This window comes from Meriones unguiculatus, chromosome 4 (assembly GCF_030254825.1).
Source record: "Meriones unguiculatus strain TT.TT164.6M chromosome 4, Bangor_MerUng_6.1, whole genome shotgun sequence".
NCBI classification, from domain to species: Eukaryota; Metazoa; Chordata; class Mammalia; order Rodentia; family Muridae; genus Meriones; species Meriones unguiculatus.
In genome coordinates this window covers 72,147,766-72,173,963 of record NC_083352.1, presented here as the reverse complement: position 1 = coordinate 72,173,963, position 26,198 = coordinate 72,147,766, and the positions used below count along the sequence as shown (strand labels likewise).

Sequence of the window (26,198 nt, the reverse complement as noted above, 5' to 3'; positions counted from 1 at the left end):
AGCCAATACAGCCTTGTGCTAGGAGATATTTCAGATTTGTTAAAACTGCCAGCACTAAGTCAAAATGCCCAGTCAACAGCCACTATGTGATTTCCAGGAGAGGAGACGATTCTAACCACTTAGATGCTCTGTGGTTGGTCACCTATGGTTTGTTTATATGCTGGTGCTTCAACTCAACATTCTGCATAGAGCGTGCTATTGACATGTGATCAATATCCCCTTATAGGAGGAAGAAATTTAGGGAGATGAGTTCATCTAAAAAAACAACATCAATTAAGGAAACACTGATAACAAATATAGAATGTGTTAAGTATTGTTCTTGATCTGAGACACAAAGGGCAAGCCTTGTATTCTAGTGGGGCAGAAGGAAGACCGGGGGGAGGTGAATGAGTCTATGAGAATGATTTAGGTGTGAACCAAGGGTTTTGTGAAGAAAATAAAGCAGGATCTTGGAAAGGACAGAGTCTAGACTGACGCAGCAGAATCCAAGGAGACCCCTCTACCATAATGAGTAGATGAAGTTTTAATCCGATGAGTAGATGAGAAGAACAGGGGTCTGGGGGAGATTTGGAAGCACTTATGGAAGATGCTTATGGAATTGTCACTGAGTTCAGGAATCAAATGGCCTTTGGATATAGGAATCAAATGGTGATTTGGATATAGAAGGAACAGTTCTCTAATTGGAACGGAGATATAAAATTGAAGCACAAAACAATATTTTTTAGTCTGAGTGCTGTAGAAGAAGACTTTGTAGTCTTCTTCAGACCTGTGGAATAAATTTCAGTCTAGGTTTAAAGCAGCCAGGGAGTCCCATCAAGTACAAATAGGTTCTGAACTGAAGGGTGCACAGAGAAACTCTGGAAATGTTTTCCTGTTGGGTCTCAAGCATGGAAAAGTCAGGCTTTCCAGCTTTGAGGTGCAGGACTGGAGCTTTCCACACACCCTCAGGGGATATAGCTCTGGCATGTTTGAGAATAGATATTTGGCCCAGGTCTAAGCTCCTAAGTTTAGCTTCTGTCTCTGGGCCATTCTGCCCATGGTACAGAGCTCATTTTTGCATTCTTCGATTTCCAGTTTCCATCCTTCACCCCCATTAGTACTTCTCTATGGAGTGGAACTAGCTTCTTAGGTGACCAGGCCAATGGAAAATATTTAGGAGCCCCAATCACAGTGCACCTAAGAGGGCAAGAGGGCTTATCTTTCTGTTCTGGCTCTAGGGACTAGTACTTCCATGCAGCTTGGATAATATTTTCTACCTCACAAAGTGGTGAGAAACAATGGGAGCTCCCAGAGAGCCTCTTTGGTCATCTTTTATAAGACATTTCCTAGAGCTTGTATTTCAGGTTTCCCTTGACTCTGGAAAGCCAGCAATGGTGATAGCTCCTGCTTTATTCTAATGACCAGGAAATGAAAGTTAGCTCCTTCCTTTCCCAGGAGTTACTGTAATAACCCTGACATTGTCGTGAATTGCAATATTGGCATTTAAGCAATCAATACACTGGTCGGTGCTAGGGATTAAATCAAGCAGAGGTTGGTATGTGCAGTGGACATTAATATGCCTCCCCCAAAGCATTGTGAACCCCACGGGGCCTTATGAGCATGTGATGAGGATCAAGAAAGATAGCAGGCATGATGAAGGTGTTGACTAGAAGGAGAGACAAATATCCACCCCATCGTGACCTCATTCTGTTGTCCTTTTCATCTATAGGATGAACAAAAGAACAGCAATGGACAGATAACAATTTGCATTTCCTGGGCAAATGGGGTCCTCCACAACAAAAGCATATTTCTTCCTTTGTCATCTTTGTAGATACAGATCTGGGGCCGAGGAAATACACTGGCCTGTGTCTTTACTGATTGGCCTCTGGACTGTTAAAATGACTATTTGTGGGTTTTTATATGTCAAGCCCTTCCAGCAATGATTCAGAAAACCCCAAAGTCTGAACATGGGGTCAGCATACATTTTCCATTGAAGGACATATCAGTGATTTAAGTCTCATAGGGCATATTATCTCCATCACAACTGACAACCCTGTTTTCCATGAAAGCAGCCAGGGAAAATACCTAAATATTATGAGTTAGATCTGTCCCAATAAAACTTTAGTAGAATGTAAGTTTTATATTATTATCACTTATAATGACATTCCTAATTTTGATTTTCTTTTTAGTCATTGTGAATTTTAAAAACCAGTTTTAGCTCAGTGCACACATAGAAGCTAATAGGCTGTTATTTCCAGATCGAGGCTACAGATTGCAGCAGACATCCTTTGGCTTCAGATAACACATTCTACCTATCTACTGAGACAGTGATAGGCTAGGCCACCTTACTAAAACATCGGAAGAGAACCTCAAATTTCATCTGTGACCAAACAATGAATTAGAACATTTAATCATCATCTTAGCAAAAGGGCCTAAAAGTATCTCATTTTATTATTATTTATCTTTCTCTTTCTCTTTTTCTTTTCTTTGGTTTTTCAAGACAAGGTCTGTCCTAAAGCTTACTCTGTAGTGCAGTCTGGCCTTGAACTCAGAGATCCTTCTGCCTCTGCTTCCTGAGTGCTCGGATCAAAGGTGTGCATCACCACCTCACAGTTTATCACCCATTTCATGAACACTAACACGCCCTTTCTTCCCACATACATAACATCTGCTTTTCTTCTCTTTCTTCTCCTAAGGAGTACTATGCACTGTCTCTTGCTTACAAGTCTATGTAGTGTATCCTTCCTATTGTTCAAAAAGATAGTAATGTGTAGATGTATGTTTTTAGGAGTTTATGACATAAATATAATATGTGTCCTTGTACAAAGTAGAGATGAGTGTATAACATGCATGTAATGACAAAGTGAAAAGAATGGCTGTCTTGTAAGCTTTCTGGTATAATAAATACAATTGAGAAGGAAAAAACAGTGCTTTCTCCACATGTATACTTAATGTATGCACTAAAATTAGTAGAAAGATTATATGTTCTCTAACATGATGGATAGGGAGTTTTAAACCAGCTTTTGATTGCCTAAAAAATGGTGTTGTCAAACAGCCACATGGTAACCTGAGTTTTACTTTTTTACCTACCTCCCCACATCTCCTGATATACTTTTGTCTATTAGAACAGGTGCCTTGTGAAATTTTAAATATGATATTGAAGAATTACTTATTCTCTATTATTATGAATTAAAATCAAACACTTGTCTTACTGCAGTACAAATAATAGCTGTATTGGGTGCTTTTGTGGTATTATAATAAAATACCTGAGACAGCTAACTCATAAAGAGAAAAGGTACCTCACAGTTTAAGAGATTCAAAGTATAATGCCAGGCTGCCCCATTTGCCTGATCTCTGGTGAGGTGGTAGATGACCTTAGAAAGAGGGTAAAGAAGCAAACATGAGCAGAGAGAAAGGAGATGGGTATCTCCAGTTTGCTCTTTCCATACTGATTGTCTTTGGAACTCAAGGAGTCACATGAAAACTCTCAGACAGTTGCACATGAACTGTCCCACCCTCCCAATAAATAATCTAAAGACCTCAACAAGGCTTCAACTCAACAAAACTCCACCATGCAAATTCTACTCTGGAGGCAAAAAACATTAATCACAGTTGGACCTTGGGGGACACGTGGCCAACACGTAAATTACAGCACTGGCACACAGTAAGTGTCCAAAGAACGTTGGCCTTCTCCTTTGGAGGGGTGATGCTTTCCTGATGCCAGTGTTGTGAACACTTCTCTCTGATTCTCTTGTGCTTCTCTCTGTCACAGACTCGAAGCGAAGCTGCCATGACCGTCCTGAGTGGCCATGTCGTAGTCTGCATCTTCGGGGATGTCAGCTCGGCCCTGATTGGCCTCCGGAACCTGGTGATGCCACTTCGTGCTAGCAATTTTCACTATCATGAGCTCAAACACATCGTGTTTGTGGGCTCCATCGAGTACCTCAAGCGAGAGTGGGAAACCCTGCACAACTTTCCCAAAGTGTCCATATTGCCTGTGAGTCAAGGTCACACTATTTGATGTTTTGCTCTTTATCTTTACATTCACAAGAGGAAATCCCAGGTGGCTTTAATTGTTGGAGCTTTGATCATGTCTCTGTTCCTTTGTGCGGTTACAGGCCTGAGGATGTAGCAGTCCTTCCTCTGTGCTCTGCTAAGAAAGTGAAAACCCTGGGAGGCCTTATTAAAAAGAATTTTCAGCCAAGTTCATCCCTTTGTCGGGGGCAAGGTTGAGCTACCACCACATGCACTAATATGCCACTGTCTGAACTTTCTTCTGAGGTGAAATTTATATTGCTGCTCTATTCTGGTATATGCACCAAGAATTTACATATAAAATTATTGTTGGCATTTTAATTTGGGATAGTTAATGCTTGGAGAAATTCTGAACTTCCTTATCTTCCTTCTGATATTGACCAAATAAATAAAGAGCAGAATTATCTCTACTGTGTGGAATTCCACACCTCTTCTGTGGGCCAGTATTTGCTCACCCTTTGTTTAGATAACCAGAAATGTTTTCCATGACTTTGCATACATGTAAAAACATATATATGTATGTACATATATATATACATGTGTATATGTGTGTGTGTATATATATATATATTTATTTATTTACAGTGATCACTATGATAGCAATCTACAAAAGACAATTTGGGACTCTACAATTTAGTATAAAGATGTGGGATGACTGATTTAAAAGTCACATAGCTGACCACTTTCTAATTATCATATATTCTCCACAGAATTATAGACTTATAGAATATTAATTCTTTTCAAAATTTTATGTGGCTGTCTATGTCAGAAATTCAGGAAAATATTACCTATCCTCCAGCTATTTTTATTATCAATTCATACCTAAAATTGAGGACTATGCAGCCTCTTAGCTGTCAAGGGGTCTGTTTTTCCTCTACTTTTTATCAGCTTCCAGAGGCTTAGAAATGCAACCACAGGAGCCAAGCAATATAATGTAAAAGATATATAAGGAGCTATCCACAGTCAGCACCCTTGTGCAGCCACTATCTATCTTCCATAATGCCTGGTCCAACAAGTCATCCATACATATCTAAAAGTGCAAAAAACATTAGACAGATCACCTATGGACACAGGACCAAACTCTGACTACTTTAAAGTATACCAGGAGTTAAAGATGATCACCCGTTACAATTCACTCACTAGAGAAGCATACACGTATACTGTATGTACACTGCTAAATTCAGATATCTGATCAATTTGATTATGCTATATCACATAATCCCTTGACTCTGAATGTAGCTCTGTAAAAACTGAACTGCTTTGTAGGTGCACGAGCGGATACCTCGGTACTTGTGCATATTATGTGTGTTTCCACGTTTAGTTACCTGCCTCTGAAATTCAGATGAGTCCTATATTTGCAGAGTCTTTACAAATCCACCCAAATTCAGCACACTTAAGCACAGCAAAGTTGTACATGCTAAGCCTTGACCTGTGTCTTCATTGTCTAAAACTGTGTCATTCATATAAGGGCATCCCAGAGAAACACAAAACCTTTCTATATATGCCTTCGGTGTTTCTTGTGGTGTGAAATCACATGTCTACAACTGGACATAGGTTCCTTTAGGTCACAATTGTTGTTGGGCTTCCTACAAGGTGAAAATTAAAGGAACATGGATATAGACAGCTGCTGTTTATACACTGGCAGTATGATACAGAAAGTTGGTCACACCTAATCGTGTACCAAGAGATCATAAAAGATGACATTTTACTCCTTCTCCCAAGATACTGCCCCAGTGCCTAGACCAGCCTATGGCCCTACATACCTTTCTCTATGGCTCCACTTTAGAGCAATATTTAGGAATGCTTAAATGGAACCATGACTTCCACTAAGTCACAAAGAAGAGTTGATGGGCTCTATGCTTCTCATCCAGATCTTTTTTCCCAAAGCCCATAAACTGGTAGGAACAAGAGGAGATGTATGCAGAGCTGGCAAACACTTGGCTGATACAGGCTATAAGTTGAAGGCAACTTGGGTATCCATATACACAAGCTGAAGTCAACCTCGAGAATCAGGGATGCTTATGGCTGAATGGGGCCCCCAGAATAATGCTGTGTGGCTTCTGGGAGCTCTGACAGGGGATGCCCAGGTAGTTCTTCTAGATCCTCCTTGGGAGGAGGGTGTGTGAGAGTGCCCATCCTATCATATCCATGGTGTACTCTGTCATGGACCTTGGATCTACAAAGGTTTTTCTACTGTCTCACATTGTTGTGGGATTTTTAAAAACTCTGTTTACTGGCTTATTTATTTTTAATTGTACCAGTAATATACAAATCTGTTCTTGTTATAAAATATTTAAACAATATCGAAGTATATGAAATCAGAGGCAAACTTTCCACTTCATCCTTTGCTCTCCCAGAGGTAATTACTGTTATTACTTTAGTGTATAGTTTTTCCTGAGTTTTCTTTTTGAATTTACATATATTTATAAATATATAATTTTTACTTCAAGTAGCTACATTTATTCCAAAGAAATGGAGCTGTACTTTTTAAATTGTTCAAGATCCCTACTTCCTCACCACTTACTTTAGGTTAGAGATTATTCCAGCCCAGTGAGTGTGTGGAAGGCTGGCTCTTGCTGTACTTGTGATAGAACTTGCCTACTGTATACATGTCTAAAATATATTTAGCCTCTCTTATGTTGCTGGATAATTATGTTATTTCCTTGGCATTTTTTTCTTACTAAAAAATATGCAATAAAATTTTATGGCCCAAAGCTTGCCCTTTTTCTCTCCCCTCTGCAAGATGCACACTAATTCCACTGGCTCCCGCAGCCTCCCAACTGCGCAGAGCCGTGAGCCCCACCTCATCACACCCTGCTTTCCTGATTTCCCCATGGCTGCTTTAGAAATTTTAGTTGGCTATGCTGTCTGTTTCCAGAGATGGAAGTGACCTGCTATTAAATAAACAGGCATTTGAAACCCACCCCCTTGTTATGTTCTGAAAGGCAGAGGTTGCCACAGGACAGTTACTTAAATCAAGACAATTTCCAGGCAGGGAAAAGACGTAGACCCTGGCATTATTCGTCTCGCGTTTGTTAGTAATAGCTTGATTGAGTATTGAGAACTGGCCTGAAATGCTGCCATCAGCACCGGCTACCCTTTAGATTAGCGTGCAGCCCTTATCCCCTGAAATGTAGTTAGGCCAGCTTAATGTCAAGACATAAAAAAGATAGTTGTTAAATAATGTCCCAAAGCTCCTGCTCAATCTTTAATTTGTTTTTATTTTTTCCTTCTCTCTCCCTCCTCTCTCCCTCTCTCTCTCTCTCCCTCCCTCCCTCCCTCTCTCTCTCTTTCTGTCTCTCTCTCTCTCTCTCTCTCTCTCTCTCTCCACTCCCCCCATGCCAAAGGGTACGCCATTAAGTCGGGCTGATTTAAGGGCTGTCAACATCAACCTCTGTGACATGTGCGTTATCCTGTCAGCCAATCAGAATAATATTGATGATACTTCGCTTCAGGACAAGGAATGCATCTTGGCGTCACTCAACATCAAATCTATGCAGTTTGATGACAGCATCGGGGTCTTGCAGGCTAATTCCCAAGGTAAGGACAGACTGCAATACTTCTCTGCTGTGCCTATGGGGGACAGGGCCTGGCAAGAGGGATATCCTTCACTCAGTAATTCAAAGAGGCTCACATCAGCCTGTCTGGCAATGAAGCCTCTGGTCGCCACAATGGCTTACAGAGAAGTATCTGTTCTTCCTGCCATCTGAAGATGCAAACCTGAACCCTGATGTATGTCTCCTTCCCCCGGATGGTTGCCTTTTGAGGCAATAGAAGAGCTTTTAAATGGTTACCCACTCAGCCTTTGCAAACAATGGGTTTTATGGCCAAAGTCACTACCTAAGTGCCAGACACTGTACAAATACCATTTTTACGATCTTCTGCCCCTTCCCAGTGAGTCCTTTTTCATTGAGCTGGAAAGAGTGTGAAGCTTTGCTCTGGTTAGGGTCACATCCAAGACTCTGCTGACATAAGGGTGGAGATGTCTAAAGATATGGTACAGAGACTTGTAGTTATGAAGCAAGGAATGATGCTTGCTAGCCTGTGCATTTTCCTAGAGGAGGCACTGAGGCCTGAAATGGCACACAGCTGCCTTCTCTCTTGGCTCCAATCTTCCCTGTCATTTACTCTGGGATCCTGGATAGGTGGTTACAAGTAAAGTCATCATCTTGTAGTCTCAGGGAAGTGGCACAGCAAGTAACCCCATAAGGAATGACCTTGGAAATCAGGATAGGGAAGGACTGGGGATGAAACATTTTTCTCTGAATGACAGCTCATGTGGGTCATGCCAGGCTTATTGGGTGGGTGTGGTTACTGAATCAGGGGCCTCACTCCCATCATTTCAAGAAGCAAAGCCCATGAGTTAGGAAGCTCCTTATTGGCAGATCCACATGCAGGCATTTCTGAGAGCTTGACTGGATCAGGGAGCTCAGACCCCCATGCTCTGCTATCTTTGAATGACCCAACATTACTCGGCATTGGAACAAAACCCAAACACCACAGTACCTGAAAATTCTGTGCTGCAGGTTTTCTTCCTTGCACTGGCCCTTGTGAAGAGCTGGCTGGGGAAACAGAAGGCCCAGGGTGGGACTGGGGAAGTCAAAGAAAGGGAGAGGCCTTACAGCTTTGCAGTGGAGCCTGGGCAGCTGTGAGGATCAAAGCCACTCTGGGGGCGTGTCCTGAGAGCCTGCTGAGGATCCGGTGCTCTGAGAGTCAGAGACCTTGCTGCTGGGGACTGGGAGAAGAGGCAGAGCCCTCCCCTGGGGGTCTTGAGATTCACAGCAGCTTTAGGTCAGGCCGTAACACCACTTGCCGCCTGTGGAGCAGTGAATCAGGGCCTCCCTGACTTGTGCTTCTGCAACCTTTCTGAAGGTTCCACATCGATCTCTACTTCTAACTGAGTCACTTCCAGCTTCCATTTTTTTTTCTTCTGACATAATTCTACCTCAGGCCTAACTTTGGTCTCTCCATCCCACCATCCTACCTGGTATTCCCAAATGTAAATCTTGGTGCAGCCATGCAAGACAACAACATGCCAAAGCCCTAAGAAACACCCAAGCTGCACACACAGGAAAAGAGCTTGCCTCCTGCCCAACTTGCCTAGGGAGCACTGGGGAGAGCAGATGTAGAAAGACAGTAAGCTCACCTTTCAGGCGTTGGACGCAGCAGGCTGGTGTGTGGTATCTGCCTTTAAGCCCCTAATCTTTAGTTTGGCTTCCCCACCTTCACCCTGGTGTGAGCATCACCCGGGGCAGCTAGTTGGAGATGCATCTTTCCATGGCCTGCCTTATGCTACCTGTCAGTTCTGCATTCTAATGAGATCCCTGGGTGACTGGTATAGGTTCCTCTAAAGCAGAAGGAAGCTTCATACGAACAAACCCAGCACACTGAACATGCTGATCAACTCGTTCAGACATGCCTCCTGTCCTGGGGAGGGAATAGCAAGGGGGGTCAAAAGATTTGGAAGGAACAGTTCTCCCCTTGGGTAGAGATATGGAGAGTGGGAGAAAGCAGAAAGCCCTCCCTTTCCCTTGCCTGTCTGTATCCTCTTGATCAAACATGACTTCAAGGTCTACCAATGTGTAGTTATATGTTATATGTACACTTGACATAGGAGTTGCACTTGATTTCATTTAAACATTATCCCCCCTCAAGATCTGTATCATGTCCAGGTTGACAAAATACTCCCTTTCCCCTATTCTCAAAGGCCTTGATATTAAGAAAATTAGCAATAATCAAAGGGAGTACATTTTAGCACGAGATATAAAGTGAGAAGAGGCATTCTTTTTTTCTCTTAAAAGAAGGAATGACTGTTCTTTTACATGTTAAACTGCATGTGCTGTAGCAGTCTGAATGTTTGAACCTCAGCTGTTTGTTGAAATGCTAACCCTAAATAGGATGGTCTGGGGGGGTGGCTACCTGAGGAGGCAACTAGGTCATGAAGAGAGTGCTCTCTTGAAGAATTGGTACCTGTATATAAGAGACCTTAGAAAGATGTAACAACCCCACTGCCATAGGGAGAGGGTTCCATTTATAAATCAGAAAGCCTTGATCTGGGATGTCTCAGCATCCTGAATAGCAAGAAGGAGCCATATGTTGTCAACAGCCAACAGTGAACATATAGTATTTGTCTAGTAGCCTGAATGAATGAAGCTATGCCAAGAACAGAGGGCACTAGAGGATGAGGACAGGCAGCATTTCTCCTAGCCTCAGGTCAGCAGTGGAATTCAGCAGGTAGCCCTGGAGCCCAGCAGTCAACTCTGCTTGTAAGGACAATATTGAAGCTCTTGGTAGGCAAACCTTTATTTCACTTTTCTTTCTCACCCTCTCTTCTGCCCTGGCACTGGCATCTGCATCACCCTCTGGCATCACTCTGGTATTCCAAAGGCAATGGTCCGTTGTAATTCTCAAAGCCAAGAAGTGGCTCTTCTGTACTCTAGAACTTACCCTGTACCAGTTCTTTGAGTCCCTTCTTCCCATGGGCTGGGGAGGGGAGGGGAATGTCCCTGCTCTTTCCTCTGTCTAGGCCTTCTCTGACTAGCTGGTGTGCCCAGTTGGTGTGTTCAGATATTCTTCTCCATCCAGGCATTTGGACAGTCCATACTCCAAGATAGGCTGGCATTACAGGCAATAAAGGCATTGTGTTGTTCTTTGTATTTTGGGAAATATATCTCAAGTCCCCTGAGTGACAATCATTAGATTTCTCACACTTGCCAGGCCAATTTCATCATGATGTATCCTGTGGTCCTCAATAAACCCCTACAACTACCTTTACCTATACATGAGCCATTTTTTTTTTGTTTTGTTTTGTTTTTCCAAAATCCAGCTGGGTCCAGAAATGTGGCCTGAGGACACCTGCTGTGCTCTTGTGGCTGAGTACTCATGTAGCCAATGGAAAAGTTGTTCTAATGTGCTACAACTGAACAGGAAAAGGGCACATTAACATTGACAAAGTCCAGCCTCCATGGGAAGGATTTGTGTCTGTGTACTTGCCACAGCATGTTATTGGGTCTCCTCTTCTTTTGCTTCTCTTCACCTTTCCATTTAGTGTCACTTTTCTAGCCCACATGGTGTCAGAACTGACCCAGCCTAGGGATTCTGGACCAGACACTTTCTGAGAAGAGAGATGTGATGGCTGGTTGTCACAAACAATTACAGCAAAAGGTAGCATATTCCATGTGGGATGGTATATTCGATGTGACATTTGGGTCTATGAGATGCAGTTTTAATATACAGCAGGCAAAACTGCAGTGACAATTACATAAAGCAGGTGAAGCTGCTTCTTGCTGGTCAGCAAACATCAGCTCAGAACCACTTTACAGCTCTTTACCAGCAACTAAGTGCCTTTATTTGCAGAGTGCTGTCACTTCCCTTTGGCTGGAGAGCTGGTGTATTATTTAGCACACATTTATCTGGGGAAAACACTTCCATTTAAATCAGCTGGTACAATAGTGCCTCTTGCCAGCCCATTTCCCTGTGGTTCTAAAAGACAAGAAGGAGGTCTGATCCTTGGGAAGAGCAGAGGCAGAGTTCATTCTTGGAGAGCCTCTGGGATGGTACCTAAAATGAAAGACTGTGGTGGAGTGGCTCTTTTATTTTTTCTTTTTAATATAAAAATGTGAAATGAGCATATTGCACCTTATTTTTGCTTCCAGTCAAGGCTTCTCTTAAGAAAAGGGATAAATATGTGTCCCCTATGCACCAGCCACTCTACAGGACACAAATGGCTTGGATTCAGCCTTTCACTAGCACCAAGGATCTCAGTGTCTAGAGGACAATGGCAGTACAAAGTAAAGAGGGCCAGGTTTGCAGGAGAGGAACACAGAGAGGGGCCTTATTTTATTTGTTTTCAAGTCTTTAGAAGCCTTCCCCAAAGAGGTGACAGCTGAGCATGAGTTGAATGCATGTGGCTCTTGAGCTCTTGATGGGGGTCTGGTGTGAATGTGACAGAGGGACTGAATGTTCTCTTCTACTTCATTTTAATTGAGTAAAACCTCAGTATCATTAGCTGCTCTTCTCATTGCTAGAGAAGATAATGGGCAAGAAGCAAGGGGAGGAAGGGGTTGCTCTGGTTCAGAGTTCATGGGTAGATACTCCATCATGGTTGCGAAGGCATGGTGACAGGAATAAGAGGCCAATGGGTCACATAGCACCTGCAGTCCAGAAGCAAAGACTGAAGGAAGTGCAACCAGGCTATAGAACTTCAGGGTCCACCCACAGTGATCTTCCCCCAGCAAGGCTTTACCTCCTAACGGTTCCACGGCCTTTACAAGCAGGGTCATCATTAAGGGGACAGGAGAGTAAACACATGAGCCTAAGCTGTGGGGCATTTCACCCTTAAATGACAAGACATGGTTTTATATGGCTAGCGGTTATATAACTGAAATTCTTAGTCTGAGAAGATAATATTATGCCTTGCCAAGGATATGGATTTGGGGAAAGCCACCAACGTTTGTCAGATCAGGGCAGTTATAAATTCATCTTTGAAAAATATAGCTTGGCATTGGCTAAAGGGAGGAAGGGATGCAGGCATGTGTTGTGGAAAAGGATTCCTGGGAAATGAGATGGGGATCGCTGTGCAGCTTTGTGGTATCAGAGTGAAGCGAGGCATATATGGAGGTGGATCTGAAGTACAGAAGAGATGGTTGCTGAGGACAGTGGATGACAAGGAGACAATGGATAAGGAGCTGGGAATGGGCTTTGAAGTGGGCTGCTAGCTGATGGCCATGCAATCTGAGGAAGAAGAGAGGACTAAGGAGAAGATGTGGGTTAGGGAAGGCAGGAAAGAATTTATTCCTCATCACTTTGAATTAGTGAGGACCATGAGGAACCATGAGGCTAGCCTGCACAGGCTGCAGCATTACCTCAGTGCTGATGTGAAGATGGAGGGTTCTTTGGCTTTGGATGGAGGTTTATAAGAAGCAAAGGGCTCCATTCTTTGCCTGGATGCAGATGCTTTTTCACTTATACTGGAGTTATAGGGGTTGGGGATTTCGCTCAGTGCTAGAGCGCTTGCCTGGCAAGCGCAAGGCCCTGGGTTTGGTCCTCAGCTCTGGAAAAAAAAAAAGACAAAATAACAAAAAGACCAAAACAAAAACAATAAGGTAACTGGAGTTATATCCCAGCAGACCCAGCAGAGTTGAAATAGCATACCTCAGGCCATGAAGAAGACTCCTCTAGCAAAACCAATAAACAAAACAAAACAAAATAAAACTACTCACAGCACAAGCCTTGGTGACGTGAGTTTGATCCAGAACCTTCTTCAACAGCTGGATACAATGGCTCATGCCTGTGATCCCAGCACTCCAATGGTGAGGTGAGAGGCAGAGATGGCAGAAGCAGCGAGAAGTTCCTGGGCCAACTAGCCTGACGAACACATTTGCAGCAGTTTGATGATCTCTCTTTTCCTTGCATATTTTTGAATCATATTAGCCTTCTCTGAACTTGAAAATCTTCAAGTGGAGGAAAAGTGGCAGGGGAATAATGTGGGCACATCAAGCTGTGTTTTCTACCCACTGGCTCTGCTCGCCAACCTTGCTTCTGTCACCATCTCTAAGTGATAAGCACAGGTGTTAGTTACCCAGCACATAACTTTGGGAGGTGACACAGCTGAGAACCAACACTGTCTTGTTGTATATCCCAAAGCCAGCAGGGGCCTGTCCTTGAGGCAAGCTGAGTCTCTGTAGGAAGAAACTTCCTCTTTGTATTTCAATGCCTGGGCTGTTTGAATCTTGGGTTTTGTTTACTTGTTTGGTTGTTTTATGGTTTTTGGTTTTTCCAGACAGGGTTTCTCTGTGTAGCCTTGGCTGTCCTGGACTCACTTTGTAGACCAGGCTGGCCTTGAACTCACAGAGATCTGCCTCCCTGAGTGCTGGGATTACAGGCATTTACCACCACTCCTGGCCACTTTGAATACTAGTTTTAAAGGGCCTTCCTTGCCTCTACCCTGTTGTAGGCTCTGTATTTATGTGCTTCATGTCCTATATGTGTCTATACAATACCACAAACATGTGTGGCCAGACTGTGTGGTAGGCCTTGTTGGTGATATGATGAACACGAATGTCTAGTCTGGTTCCTTCCTATACAAATATAGAATTATGATTGATGAGGAAAGAGAGACACTTAGAAAAACAGATTTCAGCAGGTAGAGACAAAAAACATGAGACAGAGACAGAGACAGAGAGAGGAAGGGAAGAGGAGCTGAGGTACAGGAGGATGCCTTTGGGGGGATACTGAGAAGCAGGACTTGCCTAGAGTATGGAGTATGTATAATGACAGAGAGTGATAAGACTAAAATGGAGGTGGTGCTTTTAAGTAATTTATTCTTCATTTTTGGATTAAGAGACAGTAAACAATTTTGCAAGTGTTTTTGAGCTAGAAAACCATAGATGATTCAGTAGGCACTGGGGAGGTACAGATAGTTTCAGGGCAAGAGAGTAATGGGATTGGAATTGTGCTTTCAGGAGTTTGATCTGGCAGCCACGTAAAGCACTGGTTAGGACAAAAATGAAAGAGAATTCAGGGACACTGGGAAGGATGTGTTTATCTAGACAGAAGACTAGGGTTTTGAAGTGGAAGAAGAAGGAAGGTTGTAGCAAGAAGCACTGCAAGGATGAGTTTCCTCCCTAACATTCTAGTTGAGGTCAGTGATGCTAGTCCCTCAGAGACTTCCTGGGTGTACAGGGCTGTGGGGGAAGCAGCATGGGAGGGTTTGTTTTCAGGCAGGTTTAGGTCCCTCAGGAACCTGATGGGAAATCTAGGTGGGGCTGAAAACTGATGCGAGGACATGACCTCGAATTCAGGAGAAGCTCTTACCATGCTCTAGAATGATGAATATATGAGAGAAGGAGTGGGAATAGTGAAAGAGCAGGGTCTGAAGACCACCTTATAGAGAGGAAGCCAAAGGCACTTTGGTTGCATCTGGGGAATCATAAGCTGAGGCCAGACCCTTACATGCCAGGGAAGGGGCACAAAAATCAAACCCCAGATGTTAATTTTTTTCCCACTATTTTTTTTTTTTTTTTGAGACAGGGTCTTATGTATCCAGTCTGGTCTGAAACGCAATATGTATCTAAAAGTCTCTTACTTCTGTCACACATACACACACACACACACACACACACACACACACACATGTAGGCACACATGCACACAAGCACGCCTGTTTCTCCAGCCTTCCACTATCTAAAGCTATAGTGACTTCTTCTATTTCCCCTTTGTGAGAGATGCTGTGGATTAGGACCTATACCTCACTGGATGACAAAAGCAAACTTCTTGAGTACTTTCCCAGGCTGGAACTCAGGCACAGAGCTCACAGGAAGGAATCCAAGGTGGTGTCTGTTCATTTGCAAGCTCTCCCTAAGGAGATGCTTCAGTAGTCTTGCTGGTGAAAGTATAGTTTACAGGAAGCAGTGGTCATTTTGTCCTGGCCAATAGAAGGATATATCAAAAGCCATGACAAGTTGAAGGGGGACAAGGGACAAACAAAATAATTGTGTGAAAAGGATAGCCAGAATGAGGAATGCGTGAATGAGCCACTTACCAAATGGCTGAGATAAACAAATTAAACAGTCTTTTGTATCTTGTGTTCCATTGCGCGAAGAGCAGGGCCAGCAGCTAATAAGGAAAGAACTAGTCTTTTCTTTTCACCTGACATAAGGAAGTCATTCCCGGGCAACAGAACTGGGTCTGCAGAGATTGTGAGAATCCTAGCATCATGTACTAAAGGAAGGTTACCGGCCACCATGATCTCTGTGATGAGAGGCAGACTGAAAGAGATGAGCCCTCTGGTCCTTTATAACTGAGGGTCTCTGGAATTTTCTTGGTTTTTATTATACAGAGTTCTGCATTTTATATGTCTGTAACTCCGCTCCCGAGGGAGAGCTGTGGTGTTTGGCAGGACTGGGGTCATGGGTCTCTTAGTGGAAGTGTTCACATCCTTCCTGAATGGTCTGTCTTTGTGTCTAAAGGCACAGTGTGGCCAGAGCAGGGTGAGCATCTACACATCTGGTGTTTCCATTAGAGCGACGGACCACCCTATCCCTAACTCCCGTGTCACTCTTCAACATCTGCCCTTCCCACTTTCTGCTCTTCTACTGCTCTGGGCCTGGCTTCTGCACATGAAGATTGTAGGCACACCTATGCACATTTCCTCCTATCCAGTTTCCCTCCCTGAAATCAGAGGAACATTTTTTTTTAGCTGTTCCTATACAGCATTTCATTACCACAATATTCTCTCTCAATTCTGAAATGGCAGTGGAGGAGCGCCATTTCTCTTTATTCCCACAGAACGAACAAAGCTCAGCACTAAAATATTTTCCTTCCGTTGTAACTGAAATGGCTGTTGGCTACCATCCCAAAAACCAGAAAGACAATTCTACTTAACTGTTTAGAGATTTATACATACCACACTGGAGTAGCCTCTAGGTAGTAACTTTAGATACCCAGCCCAATAATTTTCTTTTATTGGTTTGTGATTTAGATCCTATTTGGAATCCTCTATAATAAGAGTAGTACATTTCATTAAAGAAGCTTACTAAACAATAAAAAAAGTCTGGCTTAGGGCTCTGAGAGGATCTCAAGTACAGAGAGGAGCCTGCTCTGTTACATTTCTTCTGTAGACTTTACAAGATGAATCTCAGCCCACTGGTGCTGATATGTTTGGTGACACAGCAGTTGCAGCTATTCTGTAAATGGCCTCAAGTGAGAAGAATTTTTTCTATATAGCGTATTTTGTCACATAAGACCTAAGACCACCACTTACTGTTCTGGTGATAATATTTCCAATGAGAGAAATAGGGACTGACAAAAGCCATTGTAACATGAGATTGGGAAGTAGGAACTCCCTTCTGACCCATAGTGGATGCTTCCAAACGTGATGGTATTGAGTGAGTGTGTGTTGTGTGCATGTGAACATGCAGGTAGGCGTACATGTACCAGGAGGGGCATGTGCGAGGAGAGGAAATGGCAACATCAGTTATCTTCCTAAATTGTTCTACATCTTTGATTTTGAGCCATGGTATCTCATTGAACCGAGTGTGAACCCTGGATTTGTTTGTTTGCTTGCTTGTTTGTTTGTTTGTTTGCTTGTTGCTAACTTGGGTGCCATGAATCTGAAATCAGGTCTTTATGCTTATTAAGCACGTTACCAGTGGAGCCATCTTCCCCATTCCAAATGTTTTCTTGGGGGATGAAAATGGGAAAATGAAGTTTAAAAAATTATCTTTCTTTCCCCAACTGTATGCAGAGCAGCTGACATCTCCACGCAGATTATTACCCAGCCTGGAACAATAGAGGGAAAGGGAATCTTAGCTTTGGAGACAGAAAGCAGATGTGGCATAGTGTTGGGAGTGGCCTCACCTCATCACCTAAACGCCAGGCTGTCGCATGTTGGCTGGCTCCTCCAGATGTGCATGCCTTGTCCATGCCGCTTTTTAAAATTGGAATTTCTTTCTAGCTTGTTCAGGTGAGCTATGCACCCCCACTTTTACATACAATGTTTTATAATCTCCCTGGAAACCTGCTGAGGCAGAAGTTACATTCTTCATCTTAAAGATGAAAAAGTAGGGCTCAGAAAAGTAAGCATCTCTTCCAACATCTGAGTTAGTCAAGAACACATGGAGCTGGGCCCCAGACAGTATAATTGTAAAGAAGATATTTTTCTGACCACACGAACCTGCTCCAATTAAGACCAGTGTTAACTGTGTTCTGATGAGAAAGGGCTTTGACTCTGTATGCCTACGTTTCTGGCCTATCTTTGAGGATAAACATTACAGGGAAGAAAGTACCCGAAATATGTTGCCTTGCCCCTAAATTATCTTTGTGCCAAAGGGTTGAAGTTTGTCTTAAAGCTTTATTTTTTTGTCTTAATGAATCTTTTGTGGGATAAGGGTTACTGGCTCTTTCTACCACAACAGTAGACACTGGGAATCTTTTGAGTTGAGTCTTTTGCAGACCAGAGCAGAGTGGGAAGAAATGCAAAATGTTGGGCTGACTCTTCATGAACAATAGATTTATCTGAGCTGTTTTATTCTCCTGTTTATATGGGTTGAATGAGCTATGGAGTTGGCTTAATAAGTCATGTAATCATGCAATCATGAAGTTTGATCCCAGACCTATGTAAAATAGACAGATTAGTAGAATGCATTTGTACTTCTAGTGCTAGGAGGCAGAGAAAAGTGGGTCCATGAGGCTAGCCAGCTAGCCAACCTAGCCTTGTCAATGAACTTCAAGCCAGTCAATGGGCCCTGCTCAATAACCAAGTTGATGGGTCTTAAAGAAAGACAGTTTAGGTTGGTCTCTGGTCTCCACACACATCATGTGCACACACACATGCCCACCTTACTGACCATGAACACACCCATGCATGCATGTGCACACTCAGTGTGGATTGACTATGGAAATGGCAGTTCCAAAGATGACTACTATGGAACATTTGATGCTGACTCTTACTATCTTTTACAGAGAAATGTTCAAAAATATTTTCAGGCTTATCTACTGATTCTGCTTCCCAGGTAGAAGGTTCAGTAGAAAAGCATCAGGTGAAAATGAACACAAGCTTCTATTCGCCGGAGCCCCCTTATTCAGCTCCCAAAATGGTCCAGATTCATAGTAATATGGAATCCATGCACAGTTATATAGTCAAAGAAGACAGAGGAATTCTGTCACCCTATAGATTCTGTCTCTGTTCTGCCCCCTCTTTCTCTTTCTCCCTCCCTCCTCTCTTTCAGTGCTTTCCTCCTTCTCTCCCACCCACCTCCCTCCCTATGCTTTTCTCTCTCTCACCCTCCCTCTCTTCTCTCTAGCAATGAAATTCTGGATAAGGAAGGATTGTGGATCAATGAACAATTCCTTTACACTTGAGGTTAACGTCTCTGTTCCTGTCAGATGAAACTAATGGTATCTCTGTAGACAGAAGTGACAGAGACATGTACAATAAGCTGAATGGCATCATTTGGATGCACATAGTTAATGATGTAGGGTTTGGGACATTCCAGAGCACCCTGTAAAGTTCCTAATGTGAGCCATTTGTAGCTTCCTGAGACATGATTTAATCCACATGTTGAAAATAGCATGTGTACCTCAAGCTAGCAAGAGAGCCTTGCCAACCATCCAATATATTTTTGCCTCTATCTCTCCTTCTACCAGCCAAAACTCATGTGAAGTTCTCAAACCATGTTTTCCTAAGTAACCCTGCAAAGAAGATATCTAATTTACAAATGACTTAGTTTGGGGCCTTTTAAAGCACTTTGAAGATATCATTGAGCCGTAAATGCTTCAATTTATTTTATGGAATGTTCTAGAGAAAAATTATCTCCTTATTTTTAGACCGGTATATTTATCAATGAGCATCTTGTTACATGTATCTAGTAAATATTGTCTACTATATATTTAAGGCCATGCACATGGCATGGTGTCATGTGATATGTCATGAGACTGCTTTGGGCAGCCATCAGTTTTAATCATTGCATGAGTTGGTTACTTTTGGACAGATAACTTGGGTTTGAATCTATCTCTGTCACCTATTAGGCCCAGACAAACTCTTCAATTTCTCTGTCTTATTTTTCTCATGGAGGATTCTACTCGCCTTTGGATCAGGTTGCTACCAGATTGTAAACAATGTCTGGGCCTTTGTATTATCCACACAGTACCTTTAAAAATAAGGTTATTTTTTTTTTTTTTTTTGGTCAAGATATTTTTACGTGTTGAATTGACTCAGGTCAGTTGTTTATCACTGGCTCCTTATTTATTTGGGTTATTGACTGCTTGCCACATAACTGGTTATCAAGCAATTTTCCTCACTTTGTGCAGTGATTTTTCATTTGCTTGATGGTTTCCCTTGCTTAAATGGAAGCTTTTTAGTTTTAGACCAATTCCACTTGTTTATTTTTACTTTTGTTTCCAGGGATTTGCTGTTTTATTTAAAACCAAAAATTGCTGAAATCCACATTGAAGCGTTGTTTCCCTATCTTTTCTGCTAAAAGTTCATACTTTAGGTCTTATATGCAAGTCTTTAAACAACTTTGGGTTAATTTTTTTTTTTTATGTAGTACAGGAAAATGATCCAATTTCTTTCTTTTATTCATTCTTTCTTTTCTTTTTTCTTTTTTTTTCAATTGGGAATCAGTTTTCTCTCTGCGTTTATTGAAGAGACTGTCCCCTCCCCATGAGGTTTTCTTGGTGCCTTGCTTACAGGTTAGTCAGGCATGTATGGCTGGATTTGTTTCTGAATGCACAGTGTGGCTATCTCAGCGATCTGTAAGAATTCGTGAGATGTTCAGGCTGCATCCCACAACAATATAATCAGGTACTGGGTGATAAGGTGCATCCTTCAGTGACTCCCACGGGAAGTCAGATTGAGAAGCACTGATCCAGTCCCTTGCTTTCTCACAGTCGCTGTTTCCAAACCTCATAACCTAATTGATGATTCATGAAAGCTTGCTCTCCATAGAACTGGAAGCCTTGTGAAGATGATCGCTGGGAAGTTTGGATGGCATGTAACAGACCTCATTAAAATGCAGGTATAATGAGACCTAAACTTGGAATTACAAACTTCTGCATGGCTCCCAGTCCACCCTACACATACTGATCAAAGAGAGCACAAAAAAGCAACCAGGGAAGTAGCCACTTGGGAGACCCACACAGATGGGCACAAGACGTTCTTTGAATACCCGATTGGCATAGGAATGGAAAGAATTCTGAAAATTAGTCAGACCACAGGACTAAAAGCAAGCAAGAGGGTTAAATGATGAGAGCATCATGGTTGAGGTTTCACACTTAAACCTACCTTTAATAGGCCTCCAGGTGATTATAAATTCACGGTGGCTTTCTTTTTATTGTGATTATGGGAGGACAATTCTACACTGCTGAAGAAAGACATTACTATCACAAGAGTATTTCTCATCTATTTATTTGTATTTAGGATACTGGGGATTAAAGGGGAAAAACAACTCTTTGCAAGGGGCATTAATTATATGCCATGCAAAGAAGCAATTGTGTCTATGTTATGAAATATTAAATCAAAATGCCTCCCATTCTCACATGTCCCAGAGATAAATACAGCAGTATTTTGAGGCCCCTCTTGGAGCTGTTTTGCTTGCAAATTTATTGTTTTGTCTCTATTTTCAGAAAGCCCTGTTTTCTGTGAAGTATAGCACTCTAGGTAGTTTTTAAGGCACAAACTCCTCTAGAGTCGTCTCCATTGGAAACAGCTCTTATGTAGATGGTGCACGAGGGAGGAGGTTGATCGGCTCCTTTAAGATGACAAATGGGCAGAGAGGGTTATTGTCTTTGATTGCAAGCCTTACATCATCTGTATGTAGGAATAAGAGGGCCATACTTTATCTTTAGCCATTTTATAAATATTTAAGTCCTTATAGTTGCCTAAAGATATTAAAGCATATTTTACAGTAGTCGGAGTATAAATATTATATATAGCACAAGATACCAAAGTCGTTTAATGAATTCATAATTTTCAGTTCACATTTATTGGAATGTGTTTTATGTTCCAAAAATCCCATTTAAAAAATAAGATCCCGTTCTGCTCCCTGACAGCACACCCAGCATTGGCCAGCATTTGGGGTGGGGCCTCAGTCCCCCTGTGAGGAGGCTTCTCCCCAAGAAGCTGGGAGACAGGAAGTCAGGCCCTAAAGACATATTTCCTCAATCTCCAAGCTTAAAAATATTCATCTAATATTGTTTGAGCAAACACTTTTGGCTTATATAGCATCTCAAAGAACAAAAAGAGAAAAACAAAAATATTTTTTTTGAGATAGTGTTCTGTTGTAGTACAGGCTGACTCTGAACTACCTTGATCCTGCCTCCATTTCCCAAGCACTAGGATTTATAGGTATACACTACCATGCTTAGCTGAAGAACAAAACTTTTAAAATAATTGTTCCTTCTGCTTCTGATAGGCTCATTCAGAAGACCTGAGGAGGGGAGAGTCAAGATGAAGTAATCCTATTCTCCCTTCCTCAACAACCCTTTAGCGGAGTGAGGATGTTGGTGACCAGGACACAGCAGTTGCCTCGGGTGTTGATTAGGGCCACGGCTTCCTGATGCGTTCTCAATAGTCCTCTCTAAGTTAAAGAGTTCCTGGTGGGCCGGGTTTCTTTTGGCTTTGGGTTTTCTTGTTTGTTTTGTTTCCTCCCCTTTCCGTTCATGCAAGGGAGTGGCACGTGGTGTGTGACTGCATCTCTTTTCAATTTTCCAGTGAAATACAAAGACTTTCGTCTTTAATATTTTACAAAGTTTCTCCAGCTCCCAGCGGGAGTCCATGCTGGGTAATGTTTGCTAATTACCAACAACAAAACTAGACATACAAGGCTGGTAAATTACCTGACCCTTTCCATTTTAATGAGACAACAAGGATTTCACCAAGTGATGTTGTTTTGCTGGCTAATGGTGTCAGCAATGTTGTAATTGTGGGTTGAGATGCATTAGCTGAACAGCCACATGTAGAAAGGGCTCTCTCTCAACAAGCCCTTTGGAGACTAACGCCATATTATCATTAAGCCTTTGTCGTTTGCATGCTGCTAATCACTTACTTTATTATCCCTCGTATCCATTGTCTTTCTTTAATTGCTCTTTAAATTAAAATTAAAAATAGTTTGAAAGCCCTCGATGGCTAGAATAGCATCTTGATTATGAAGATAACTTCAGGAACTTCAGGGGCTCTTGATGTATGGCCAGGATTAGGTGAGTCCTACAGCCATGAGCTGCTGTGCTAGGAGGCCTCGGGGGCCTAATTGTGGCAGTTTCTCTTTCTTTAGCCCATACTGTTTGTTTAATAAATGGTTATTTATGGCCTTTTTGGCCATTAGAGAAACTTCTAAGAAAGTACATTCTTTTCATAGGTCTGGGCACTGAGCAAGGGGATAAATAGGATCAGATGGAAGGGGAGGAGGACCTCTCCTATCAGTGGACTGCAGGAGCTGCATGGGAGGAGAAGCGGGGAGGGAGGGCAGGCAGGATTTGGGGAGACAAGGGAGGGAGCTACATCTGGGATACAAAGTGAATAAATTATAATAAATAAAAAAATTAATTAAAAAAACTGAATAGAAAAAAAAAGTCTGGGCATGAGAATTTGTGAAAGCATCCTAGGAGAGCCGGTTCACAGGCTAGCTTATTCTGTGGGTGCATGGATTTCTGAAAGAGACCTGTACCTGAGAGCTGAGAGGGGCTCCAGAGTCATTCCCATAAATGAAGGACCTGGGGCCATCACAACTTCCACAATTATAACCACATGGCAGCAAGTGAACATGCTTTGTTAGTGGAATGAATGCAGGACTTCCGGAGGGAAGAGGGGACCATGCCTGAGGGCTACTCCTGGAAGATAATATGGTTTTGTGCCCAGGTCTGTGATTTGCCAGCTGCTTGGCTGTCATGGGACAATGTGTGTCTTAGATGTAGGTGTTATTATGTTTGTTGATAGAATCCTAAAGAATACTTAAAAAAACAAACAAACAGGAAAGCAACTCCAGTGAGAGCTAATTCATGACTATTGAGTGACCAAACTAAGACTTAAAATTTTCCAATGTTATATATTATGTGGCACTCATACTCAGAGTTTTAAATATGAAAAAAAAACAAGAATAATCTATGTGTTGAATACCTGTATGGGTTTCCTAAGAGTGAGAGGTTTATTTGAGCTAAAATCCATGCCTTTGGTTTTCTCTGTCAGATCAATAACCAATTGTTGATGAATAATGAGTGGTTAATAATAATAAGCAGTTAAAGAGGCTGGGAAATAGCTTAGTCAGTAAACTGCTTGTATTGCAAGCATGAGCACCTGAGCTCAATACCAAAAACCCATGTAAAGAATCCAGCCATGCAGTGAGTGTTTATAATTCTATCACTATTGAATTAGAAACAGTGGATCCCAGAGCTTGCTAGTTGGCCAGCCTAGCTTAATTAGTGAATTCTAGGTCAGTGAGAGACCATGAATCAAATAAAACAATGTAGATGGCATCTTGAAGAAAGACACTTGTAATTGACCTATAGCCAATATATACACATGCACACACATGCACACACACATATACATGCACAAACATACACACATATACATACACATGCAAGAAGTTAGAATTTAGAAGTACTTAGTATTGTGTTAAAAGTTAAAAGTTTCATAGCATATTACTATTCCATTTACAGATGAAGTGACTGAGACATAGAAATTAAATTGCCCAAGCTCACATAATTAGAAACTGAAAAAGGCAAAGCTCAAGAATAAGTCTGTTAGAGTTCATTTCTGATTGTGGGTTAGGGTCAAAGTGTAGTTAGTGCTTATGCCATACATGGGGGCATTCAGAGAGGATTCAGAGGATGAAGCTGGTACCCTTCATACCCTCTTGTGGTAAATACTGTGTGTATGCCGGCACACCTCTGTTCTTTCGAGATCCAAAACATCAGTTGTACATCTGTCTTCCAGCATAACTATATATACAGAATATCTTTTAGCCTCTAGAAGATAAAATAAATAAATATTTTTATTTAAAGGTCTGTTAAATGCTTGGCACCTTGGTATCTTTCTTGTCCAACACACCCTTTCTCTAGGACAGTGGTCCTCAATCTTCCTAATGTTGTGACCCTTTAATACAGTTCCTCATGTTGAGGTGACCCCCAACCATAAAATCATTTCACTGCTACTTCATAACCATGATTTTGCTACTGCTATGAATCATAATGTAAATATCTGATATGCAGGATCGTCTTAGGTGACCCCTGTAAAAGGGTCATTCAACCCCCAAAGGGGTTGTGACCCACTGCTCTAGGACCTTTCAGATACAGCTGCTGGAGGGTTGTCAGTGATGTGATTCTGTTTTCTGAATTATGTGGTCAATCCACTGTCTACCTGGTAACCCCATCTTTCATTGCCACTTAACTCTTTGTCTTTAAGATATAGTTGGTTGTTTGAGTTTTCTTGTGTGGCTTTTCTACGTTGGCTTGGCTATTGGTTCACACTAAACAAAACAACTGGGGCCCATTTGGCATTTGGTAGTTTTAAATGTAAAAGGACATTTGAACTACATGACAAATGCTGGGAAACAAAGCCTACAGCCCTGAGAATGCAAAGGGACTGTTTATAATGAAAAGGTGGTTACATTCCCAGTCAATCTATCACTTTAACGAGCTCTTTGTATTTCTTTGATTAATGCTCACAAAAGGGGAAGAAAAAAATTGATGTAATGGAAACAAAATGCTATATAATCTTGGGAACAGGCAGGGGGTGGATTTCTATGTGTTTTATTAGCACCCACGTCACATCACCCTCTTGCAAATGTATATGTCTGCTTGTTCCCTGACATAGCAAACCTCCAGTTTACTGGAAATGCAATCTATCATGAAAGATGAGATCTTATGTTAGTAGCCAAACATCCTTCATCCTATTATGGTGGCAGTAAGATGAAGAGCTGCCCAGAGCAGGAATGAAGAGTTAGCTAATAATGGGGAAAAGTTGGACTTGGTCTCTGCCATATTGAAATGAGGGGTCCACTAGGTAGGTGACAAGGAAGAGGATAAGATGGAAAAAGCATGTATAAACGTTAGCCTGTAGTAAGCACCATGTGATCAGTAGTAATTTGTGCATCTTGAAACAGTGATGGAAAGGGCACGGTGGCATTCAGAAGACAGCTGTGCAGAGCAACTCAGTGCAGGGGCAGAATGTCTTTGAGGCTTCCCAGAGGAAGTGACTGAAAAGCTGGCTCAAAAAGGAAGGGAGGAGACAGCAAGTTTGAAGTGGGTTAGCCACTCCAAGGCTTTGAGATTTGGTGGCTCAGACAAAGTAGTGGGATGTTTGAAACAACAAGCCTGGGAAGCTGGTATTGCCTCGGCTCTTGTCTCAAGCCTCTTTACTGGTATAGCCTCAGTCTGGCCAGGCTCCTTTTGAAACTTCAGTTTCTCAAAATGATATTGTGAATCCTACAGAGCATCAGTTGCCATGTCAACAGTATTACTCTCAGCCCATAAAGTCCACACACGAGGCTTTGGGATCATGGGGTTTTTTTTTGTTTTTTGTTTTTTTTTTTGCCTTTGGTTGATTTGTAATTTTTAAATTGTCTCTTATTACCTAAATGAGGGGTACTCCTTTTAAAAAATTTAAGAGCTCATATAAGAAAATCTTAGGAAGACACAGTATACTTACAACTTTTCTATGTGTATTATATGTGTGATTCATGTGT

At 42.0% G+C, this 26,198-nt stretch overlaps 1 protein-coding gene across 28 annotated transcripts in view; it reads left to right on the top strand.

Annotated features, from left to right (window-relative positions):
- Positions 1-26,198, top strand: part of Kcnma1 (potassium calcium-activated channel subfamily M alpha 1) — a 695,343-nt gene that overhangs the window by 613,580 nt on the left and 55,565 nt on the right. For all 28 annotated transcript variants that reach the window (XM_060382122.1, XM_060382121.1, XM_060382116.1 and 25 more), the window contains 2 exons: positions 3,752-3,976; positions 7,362-7,554. In XM_060382122.1, coding sequence (XP_060238105.1) covers positions 3,752-3,976; positions 7,362-7,554 — 418 coding nt within the window. The remainder of the gene's footprint in view (positions 1-3,751; positions 3,977-7,361; positions 7,555-26,198) is intronic.